The sequence below is a fragment of the Aspergillus heteromorphus genome (assembly GCF_003184545.1).
Source record: "Aspergillus heteromorphus CBS 117.55 chromosome Unknown BO70scaffold_47, whole genome shotgun sequence".
NCBI classification, from domain to species: Eukaryota; Fungi; Ascomycota; class Eurotiomycetes; order Eurotiales; family Aspergillaceae; genus Aspergillus; species Aspergillus heteromorphus.
The window spans coordinates 67,889-77,631 of record NW_020290452.1 but is presented as its reverse complement, the minus strand read 5'-3'; the positions used below and the strand labels follow the sequence as shown (position 1 = coordinate 77,631).

The 9,743-nt window shown below is 52.4% G+C and overlaps 3 protein-coding genes across 3 annotated transcripts; 2 read left to right on the top strand and 1 right to left on the bottom strand.

The window, feature by feature from the left end:
* Positions 1-516: 516 nt before the first annotated feature.
* BO70DRAFT_400881 (uncharacterized protein) lies at positions 517-1,672 on the top strand (the record flags this gene model as incomplete). The annotated part of the gene is made up of 2 exons (XM_025546956.1): positions 517-1,055; positions 1,090-1,672. 2 exons carry the CDS (start codon positions 517-519, stop codon positions 1,670-1,672), a joined length of 1,122 nt encoding a protein of 373 aa, XP_025394727.1.
* A 2,567-nt stretch (positions 1,673-4,239) lies between these two features.
* BO70DRAFT_374789 (putative MFS transporter) lies at positions 4,240-5,875 on the bottom strand (the record flags this gene model as incomplete). The annotated part of the gene is made up of 4 exons (XM_025544990.1): positions 4,240-4,413; positions 4,553-4,680; positions 5,001-5,366; positions 5,812-5,875. The coding sequence occupies 4 exons, from the start codon at positions 5,873-5,875 to the stop codon at positions 4,240-4,242; spliced, it is 732 nt and encodes a 243-aa protein (XP_025394726.1).
* Positions 5,876-7,755: 1,880 nt separating this feature from the next.
* Positions 7,756-9,263, top strand: BO70DRAFT_301754 (MATE family efflux transporter; the record flags this gene model as incomplete). The annotated part of the gene is made up of 2 exons (XM_025539721.1): positions 7,756-8,284; positions 8,338-9,263. The coding sequence occupies 2 exons, from the start codon at positions 7,756-7,758 to the stop codon at positions 9,261-9,263; spliced, it is 1,455 nt and encodes a 484-aa protein (XP_025394725.1).
* Between the last annotated feature and the right edge of the window lie 480 nt (positions 9,264-9,743).

The window sequence follows — 9,743 nt, the reverse complement described above, 5'->3', positions numbered from 1 at the left end:
CTCTCTCTCTCTCCCTCCTTGACTCCCTCGACTGCCTCATCTTATCCTGTCTTGACGCCCTTCTTGGGTCTTCTCCTCCCCTCTCCGTCGCTTTCCTACCTGGGTGACTGTCCCCCGTCCCCATCCTCTTCTTCCGAACCCCCTCTCATCATCCGGGTAGTTCAACTCCCACAACTCCCACAACTCAGCCGCCGCCTTCGAGTTCGAGTGACGACGTTCAAATGCACTCTCAGCACATCCAGCTCGATTCCTCCTCTCCCCTCGATTCCGTACCGCGGTGACGGTTCTCTCATCGATACCCCGTTCCGTTGTCCTGTTCCCTCGGCGTCGATCCGGCTTTTGAACGATATCCTGTATAATATTACCTGGGTTGTGTGCTTTTCTGCTTTTCTGCTGCTCCATTTCTAGCGATCGCTCTGCGCGTGGGAAGGCTTCCCCATTCCATCCACCCTCCCCAAAAAAAAAGTTGTCCTTCCGCTCTGCTGCCGGCTGCTGCTCCATGCTTGTTTCTCGATAATGTACCAATACTCCAGTCCACCTGCCGGGTGGCCCGCCTTCGACTACTCCAACCCTCCGCCCACCTCGCCGCACTACGCCTACTACGCCTCGCAGTTCGCCACCCCCTTCGCCTCGCCACGCGGCCCTCCCAAGCGCCACAATCGCAAAGCCAGCTACGCCGGCACCAAGGAGACCGCAGGATGGTACGCCGGGTACGGGCAAGGGTTCTACGAACCGCCGCCCGAGTACGGCACGCCGCCGCGCAAGCACGATCCTGTAAGTGCTTCTTTTGGTGGCTATCATCGTCGCCGTAGTACCATGTCTGGTGCGCCCGCCGGTCCGTGGGGTCCTGCCCCTCCGCCGCAGCCGTCGTACAAGCCCTCCGTCTTCGACGATGCGCCCCGATACGCCTTCCGCGAGGAATCCAGTCCTCCCCGTCGCAACCCGACGACGCCGCAGCGCAAGCCCAAGCCACCCACTGATCCTTATTTCTCCTATACTCAGGTGCCGGACCAGGACGACGTTGATTCCGCGAAGCGCTCCCGCGCGCGCCGCCAGTCCACCTCCACGCGCACCCCCTCGAAACCCAAGCCCGCCCGGCCCAGCCAAGCCCGCCCCCAAGGCCACGGAAGCGGACGCCGCGCGCGCCGGCATCCCCCCCGGGTACTCGATCAAGAACTGGGATCCGACGGAGATGCCCATCATCCTGCTGGGCAGTGTGTTCGACGCCAACTCGCTGGGCAAGTGGATCTACGACTGGACCATCTTCCACCACGGCGTGTCGACCCCGATGGCGGACGTGGCGGGGGATCTGTGGCTGCTGCTGATCAAGCTGGCCGGTAAGGTGAAGCGGGCGGACGAGTGCCTGGACCGCATCAAGCGGCGCGAGGCGCACGAGATCGTGGAGGATTTCCTGGAGAGTGGCGAGCGCCTGTGGGCGCGATTTAAGAAGCTGCTGAAGATGTGCGAACAGTTCATGTGGAAGGTGGCCAAGCGCGAAGGGAGCAAGGGCGTGTCAATGGGCCGCAACGCGGGGTGTGAGTTTGTCGAGACGATCTTCGGCCGCGACCGCGAGCTGGAGAGCACGGAGAAGCTGATGCACAGCATCCGACTGTGGAACATGCGATTTGACGCCAACTGCGAGGAGATCCTGCGCCGGCCGACATCCGCATAAGGGCGCGCGATTTCACCCACTACACTTCACTACCCTACACCACCGGAACCAAAAGTAATACTGATTTTTGTCCCGCGATGGGATGCATGCATACTTCGCACACAGGGATACAGGCGCGTGAGCGTTGTTTGATTCTACTGTTACCATCGGATTGCATTTGAGCGCGTTTGGTTTGGCTCGGACTTGTCTGGCTGGATTGCGGCTGCGTCTGATTATTGATACCCCCGTTATCAGCGCGGCGGGCTTCTTCTTCTTCCTCTTATTATTCTTTATTATTACCACCTTTCCTTTGTGATACATTTCTGATTCGTTCCTGGGACGGGGATCTGCATTTTGTCTGCGGCTGCATGCAAGTGACTGGCTTCTTCTGTCTGTCTTGTCTGTTATGATACCATTCTGCGATGACTCGGTTGTCTTGTCTCGGGGTTGCTGGTTGATTCGATCTTTTTGTGCGCGTGTTTGTCTGTCTGTCTTGTTGGGATGGAACTGCGTACTTAGACACCCACTACTACTACTACTACTACTACTACTACTACTACTACTACTACTACTACTACTACTACTACTACTACTACTACCACCATACCAATAGATTTATCTACCATATTTGATTATCATATGCTGGGAGCTTTGACATTTACTGAATTAACTCTGCTTAACAGCTATGCCTATGTTGACACTCTAGTCTGATGTCATATGCCCCAGAGTACCACATGTATACAATATACGTAACTAGTACAGAACAAACAGACTGTAGATTCCTAACGAAAGACCAACATGCACAGAAGACAGAAGAAGATGGCCGAAAAAAAAAAAGAAAAGAAAGAGAATCATTACCCAAACCAGACAAGGGCAGAGCACTAGTACTGACTAAGAGCGGAGGGGAAAGATCAGGAATGAGAGGAGGGGGGCCAGTCATGTTTGGATGTACTGATGGCGTGTATGCATGCACGGTTATGTCGCTCTGGCAGGAGGCGGACTGGGGACACATTCCTTTCCATTCCATCCCATCCTATCCCATCCCTTCATACATACGTACATACGTAGATACATATATACATACATACATACATACATACATACATACATACATACATACATATGCTTGTGATGATGATGATGATGACAGGGTAGGTGGAGTACTACCACCACTACGTGCCAGTGGTGGGCTGTGCTGTGGTTAGGGCCCCGTTCGTCATAGTGGTTGGTTGGCTATGTACTATACCTACATGGAATGTAGTCAGTCAGTCAGCCAGCCAGCCTCGGACTGACACCTTGCCTGATACCTGTTCGTGACGTGCAGGTGTCGCGTGCACGTGTAGCCTACGTAGCTTAGCATGGTCGTTGGTTTGTTTGTCTGTCTGTCTGTCTGTCCGTTTATCCGTCCGTGTCTGGGCAGGTAGGTATGTTAGTTGGTTGGTGGGTGGGTAGGTGGCGGGCCACGTGGTGGGTATGATGACATGGTAATTCATAGGAATAGGAAATAATAGGTTGGATCTGGTGTCGATTATGTATATATATATGTATATATTCATACTCTGTACTCTGTACTAAACTAGTTTTTTACTGATTGCTGATTGAGGTGATATAAGTAAGTAGATTAATAGGTAAATTTTGTGTGGTGTAGTGTGGCTGTTCAATATCAAGGGCTGTGAGAGACTTATTACTAGTATCATGGTGAATGGTACAGCCTAAGCTGGGCCGCATCTAAACAAGATCAAATAATCGAAGAAAAAAAAATGGCAAACCCTAGAGACTGAAAAGTACATATAAACCTTCGTGGTATGTATATAAATTGTAAAATCGTTTTTAATATTCTTTCTTATGAAACAGTAATAAATATTGATATACTAAGCCTTTCAGTAACAAATAAAGGTGTTCAGATTCTTGAATTATTAAATCATACAGGACCGTATCATAATAGTCATCTGGTAGTCTGAAATGATCATCTCGGATATCACCATGCGTGATCCCTAGTCGGTGCAATGCTAAAAGACGCGGATACGACCATGGAAGAGGCTATGATTGTATTCCAGTTCAAAAACACCGAGGCATCCTAGAATAGTGAGCTGATTGTGAAGTTCGCAGCTATCTTCATCTTCTCTGTAGGCTGCTAGGATTCGTCGTGATGGAAGCTTTGGCCTGACGGGCTCAAGGACAACGGCTCGAGGAGTAGTAAAACCGGAGGTGAACTTCGATATACCAAGACCAGCGATAACACCATGACATCCAGGGAAATAGATTCGTTCAGAGCTTGCACACGCCAATTCAATGCGGTGGTATGCTCGAGCCTCATTGATGTATGAATCAAGTTCATCTTTGACCTCCTTAAGGTAAAATTGAAGATGCCGGGTTCGATAAGGATGGTCTTCGATGGGAGGGAGGCGGGCTTGCAACGTATCTTATATATATAGTATCTACCAGGATTTACATACCCATCTACCCAATATCCCATAGACGATAAATCTTAAATAATAAGCCCAACCTAGCCAAACCTCGCGAACCCAATCGAAAAGTAAAAAAGAGAGAGGAATAAAATAGGACAGAAAAGGAAAAAAAGAATCCCCTCAAGAATCAAACTCCGCATTCACCCACCCCGGTTCCTTTGCGCTCGCCCTCAACCTCCCCCCAAACACCTGCAAGGAGATAAGCACCCCCGTCCCCGCAACAAGAACCACCAGGGCCTGTGTGGTGAATGTCCAGGTCCAGCCCGCGGAGGATTCCCATTGGGCTATGAAGAACTGTATATACAGATACGGGTATATATATATATTAGTGTGGATGATTTGAATGCCGGAGGGGAATGGGGGATGGAGGATGGAGGATGAGGGACGGGGCAAGAGGAAGGGATCTAAGAGACGAGAAAAAAGAAGAACGAACCGGATTCGCAAACGCGCTCAGATTGAGAAACACAGCATAAAAGATAATCACGCTGGTGGATTGCAGGGGATACGCGTCGACGATGTAGCTTGTGATGACGGTGTTGCCGATTTGGATTCCTGCGGAGACTAGGTGGATATATAGGTTAGGATATGTAGTTGGTTGGTAGGTGATATAGGGTTGGGGTGCAGGGGGGGAGAGAGAAGGAAAGAAAGAAACCCACAAAAGAAGAACGCCACCTGCCCTACCATCCAGTGGTATCCTCTGTCTATACTCACGCCCCAAAGGATCAGGCCCACTATATATATACTCTTCGTCAGCCACGATTCCAACCCTTATTATCTCAACAGAACCGCACCCATACACAGAGAGAGAACGAAACATAAACAGACACAGAAATAAAAAATAAAAGAAATACTAACCCACCGTCCCCCCAATCCCGCCATACCCCCCCAAAGCCTCATCTCCGGCACCCTCACCCCCCCATTCCTCCTCGCCAACACCCCCACAAGCCTATCACTCAACGCCCCCGAACAGCTCACCTCCGCGACCAACGTGCCCACCAATAATCCTAAAAACAGCAAGCCCTGGATCAGCGGCGAGTACTCCGCGTACGCGGACGGCACCATCGTGATCACCGACATCACCCACCAGTACCACGTGAAGGAGTAGCCGAGGACGGCGATGGGGATGACAGGGAGTTGAAATGTGAGGAGGAAGCGGGTCAGGGAGGCGTGGAGGGGCGGGTGCTTGAGGCCGGGGAGGGGGTGGAGGTTTAGGAAGGGGAGAGATTTGGTGCGTTGGGGGAGGGTGTCTGGGGGTTTGACGTCTTGGAGGGGGTGTTGTTGGAGGGAGAGGATGAATTTGGGGTTGTTGGGGTGCGCATGGGCATGTGCTGTAGCATCAGGGTGCGCGGGTAGAGTGTCTCCGGCATGAGAAGCAGTTCTAGCACGAGGAGGAGGGCGAACAGGATGGCGTTGAACCAGTTGATCCAGGCCGCGCTGAAGAGGTTAAGGAAGCCGCCGACTGAAGGAGCAGTTCAGTTAATAATCAGTACACACTGTCAATTCTGCTGTGCTGTATGAAGCTCAAAGAACGCACAGGTAGGTCCCAAGAGAAGCCCCGAGTCAATAGCCAGCACCCAGAGCCCGAGTTTCTGGCCGCGCTGGTAGTCGAAAAACAGGTCGGTTACTGTGAGGCCTATTAGCTATGGCTGAAATCCGTGTCTGCTGGACATATCATTTCATGTCATCTCATACCAACAGCCATCCCCACCGTCGAAGCCGGACTGACACCAAACCCCTGGAAGAACCTCGCAGCCATGTACCCGCCATAAGTCGTCGCGACGGCGGCGCCAACAGTCGAGACGACGGCGATGACCGTCCCCACGATGAACACGATCCGACGGCCATAGATATCCGCCAGGGAGGACCAGAGGAGCGGTCCCAGGGCGAGACCCAGTGCCGGGATGGCGACCGTCCAGTTGACCTGCGAGTAGTTGATATCGTACTGAGCCTGGATCTCGGTGAATGATGGTACGGTGGTGGTTGTGATGTAGGTGAATAGGAAGTACCTAGTTTAATATTTAGTGGTAGTGTCTGGGTTAGTTGGCTAGGTAGAAGGGAGGAGAGCATACATGAACATGACAATTCCTAGGATGGTATGTTTTTGTATGCTTGACCAGTTGAGTGGATCCAATGGGTCGGCGGTGGGCGTGGGATGGATAGGTGGTTTGCCATCTTGATCTTGTTCGATGGGGAGATCGTGGCTGTCGGTGCTGTCTGCTTCTGCGTCCGCGAACTGCGAGGGGTTCTTTTCGCGAATAACTGTCACGTCTATCGGCGGGGGAGGTTCCAAATGCATGTTGTTTGTTCTTCAAGCATTCATTGAGCAATCCGTGTGTTGAGTAATTATAGACGTACTAATCTCCATCGCAGGGCCTGTACCTTATGACGATATATGTTCTCATTGTATAACCGCCACATGAAAATGAAGTTACATCGCAAATATAGCCTCATGCCCGTCGGAGCAGAAAGGCTGAAACACCGATCCTCCACCGAATCACACGAGCGGACGATATCTCTGGCGTCTGTTCTGGGTTAGGACTGGACGGAAGGATTCCTCCCCTGTCAGCTGGCCGGGGCTAAAGGGCTTAATAGTTAATCCCCTGCTATAGAAGGATAAATAGCGGTCCGTCCCTGCCCGGGGCGTAGGGTTTAGATCCGAGACGAGACGTCGACTTTCTCGCCGTACTACGTAGGCGTGCGCTCATTCATGAGATAGTTGGCCGCGCTGGAGGCTGATAAGATGCATAATGCGATTTAGTATTGCATAGGGCTTATTTTGCTTTGTTAGGACTGGCGTACGTGGGCGAATAGCGGCGGAGAGATAGATTAATTAGGGCTTCCGGAGTGGGTGAATGTCCCTCTTTGTTGGTTTGCTAGATCGATTGTGGCCATTAAGATGATTTTTTTATCTTGTTATCGTGAAGGAAGTCTCTTTTCTGGGCTGTGGGAATTGGACTTGTCAGATTGCATGTGAGATTTTGGGCGAGTATAATTGGACAGTTATACCATTAGCGTGATGTTAATCCACATGTATAGTCGCCGTCCATCCATGATACCACTGCCTCATCTGCAAGATAGATGGTCAATTGATACCGACAAACAAGATAACTTGCGGAATGTCTCCGACCTACCATATCGGGAACCAGCACAACACATCCATCGCATCCCAACCAAGGAAGTATGTCCCTTCATCCGATATCCCCACCATCCGCTATATGTCCTGGACGTCACACAGCATGAATCGACCACCCCCACAGATTCCCGAATAGGTGAATACCGGGAGAGCCACCGTCTTTGTGGCCTCACGGGTCACGACGGCTGATAAGCCTAGCGTCTGACATATGTACAGCTGGAGCACAGATGTGGATCGCGGATCTCCACGGGGGATCATTTGGGTATCGGGCTGGTTGGTTCGTCGGTGCTGATCCGATCGAGGTAAGGGGTGGGTGTCTGTCTTGTCTGGAGATGGTAAGTTAATTGGGAATATTAACCTAACTGAGAATTGTTATACAGCCATGATCCCATTCTCTTGGATCGTGGATATCTCTCGAAAGGCGAAGCTCTACGTCCTCACCTTGCAACATGTACGACTCTCCTCCAGATCACAGTTACTGCAGTAGCGTCTCCTCCTCGGATATGCCTACCGAGCAAACCTCCCTTCTCTCCAGCCCGAGCGAGACCAACATCGCCAGCAATGCGAAGGGCTCTTTCCTGGCAGAATTTCTTCGACTACTGAAGGACTCCGTCCCGGTGATTCTGGCATACACGCTGCAAAACAGCCTACAGACCACCTCCGTGCTGATCGTGGGACGTTCCTCCCCCGAGAATCTGGCGACAACGGCCTTCTCGCTAATGTTTGCCATGATCACGGGGTGGATGATTGCGTTGGGCGGCACGACTGCGCTGGACACGCTGGCGTCGGCGACGTTTACGGGCAGCGCGAATAAGCATAATCTGGGGATCTTGCTGCAACGGGGATTTCTTGTTCTGGGTCTGTTCTATGTTCCGGTTGCGATTCTGTGGGCGTTCTCCGAGCCGGTATTTCTTCTGCTGGGCCAGGATCCCCGGCTTTCGAGGGACAGTGCGCGCTTTCTCACCTATCTGATCCCGGGGGGGTTGGGGTATATTTACTTCGAGGTTATGAAGAAGTATTTGCAGGCTCAGGGTAAGGTACCTGCTGGGTTGTTTGCTGTGGATCCTTGCTGATGATTGGTGTAGGAATCATGCGCCCGGGGACGTATGTCCTGCTGATAACGGCGCCGCTTAATGCGCTGCTCAACTATCTCTTCTGTTACCCGCTTCACATGGGATTGCTGGGTGCGCCAATTGCAACGGGCATTTCCTACTGGCTGTCTTTTGTGCTGCTTGTCTTGTATGCCCGGTTTGTGGCGGGCTCCGAGTGCTGGGGTGGCTGGTCGCGCGAGTCGTTCCAGAACCTTGGAACATTTGCCCGCCTGGCTTTTCTGGGTGTGGTGCACGTAGGCTCGGAGTGGTGGGCATTTGAGATTGTGGCTCTTGCGGCCGGCAGGTTGGGAACTATTCCGCTCGCCGCACAGAGCGTCATCATGACCGCTGACCAGGTCCTTAACACCATCCCCTTTGGCGTGGGGGTTGCCACGTCGGCGCGCGTGGGAAATCTTTTAGGAGCTCGTGATGCGTCGGGTGCAGCGAGAGCAGCTAATACGGCTGCCTGGCTGAGTATGGTGCTGGGAGGGGTCGTGTTGACTGTGCTGATGGGGACTCGGCACGAGTTTGCAAAGATATTCAACTCCGACGAGAGAGTGGTCCGGCTTACGGCGGAGGTCCTGCCGTGGGTGGCGCTGTTCCAGATTGCGGATGGATTGAATGGGAGCTGCGGTGGGAGTCTGCGAGGCATGGGACGGCAGCACGTCGGCGCGCTGGTCAACCTGGTTAGTTACTACTGCGGCGCGCTCCCTCTGGGGATCTGGATGGCCTTCCATGGATGGGGGCTGAAGGGCTTGTGGGTGGGACAGTGCATTGCGCTCTATCTGGTGGGGGCGTTGGAGTGGACGATTGTAGCCGGGAGTGACTGGAAAAAGGAGGTCGATAAGGCTTTTCTGCGGATGGACGTCCATGATCGATTGGAGGACGGTGTTGTGGATGGTGCCACGACAGCTGTGTAATGCATTAGATGAGTAGCAATGTCTCAAAGTCAGGTTTTGTGTTGGAAATAGAGCCGGGTTTCTATCTCGTCGCTGTACTAGGAAGGTGGTGTAAATAATGTGGGGTTGTCTGGAGCGCCAGTACTTTTTGTAGCGCTGGATGGGATAATATCAGACCCTTGCTCGCCCCAGTCCTGCCATCAAGGCTTGAACGGGATCTAGGCCTGGTTGCCGGAAGACTAGACAGGGCAGAAACATGATCGTCGCAGCTGATAAGCTGGCTGTATTGACATTCAGACGCAGCTAGACATGATACGCCCGGTGGATTGATTCATGCACGCTTATCAATACCAAGAACCCCACAGCTTCTCTGCCGGCCTTCCTATTTGGTCCATGAGGCTGATCTGCTTTGCATCCACGATGGTCTGTCATCCGACGTTTGGCATACAGACTGTTCTGCACTTCACGGATTTTGAGCAAGAAGAAACGGCACATATCTGC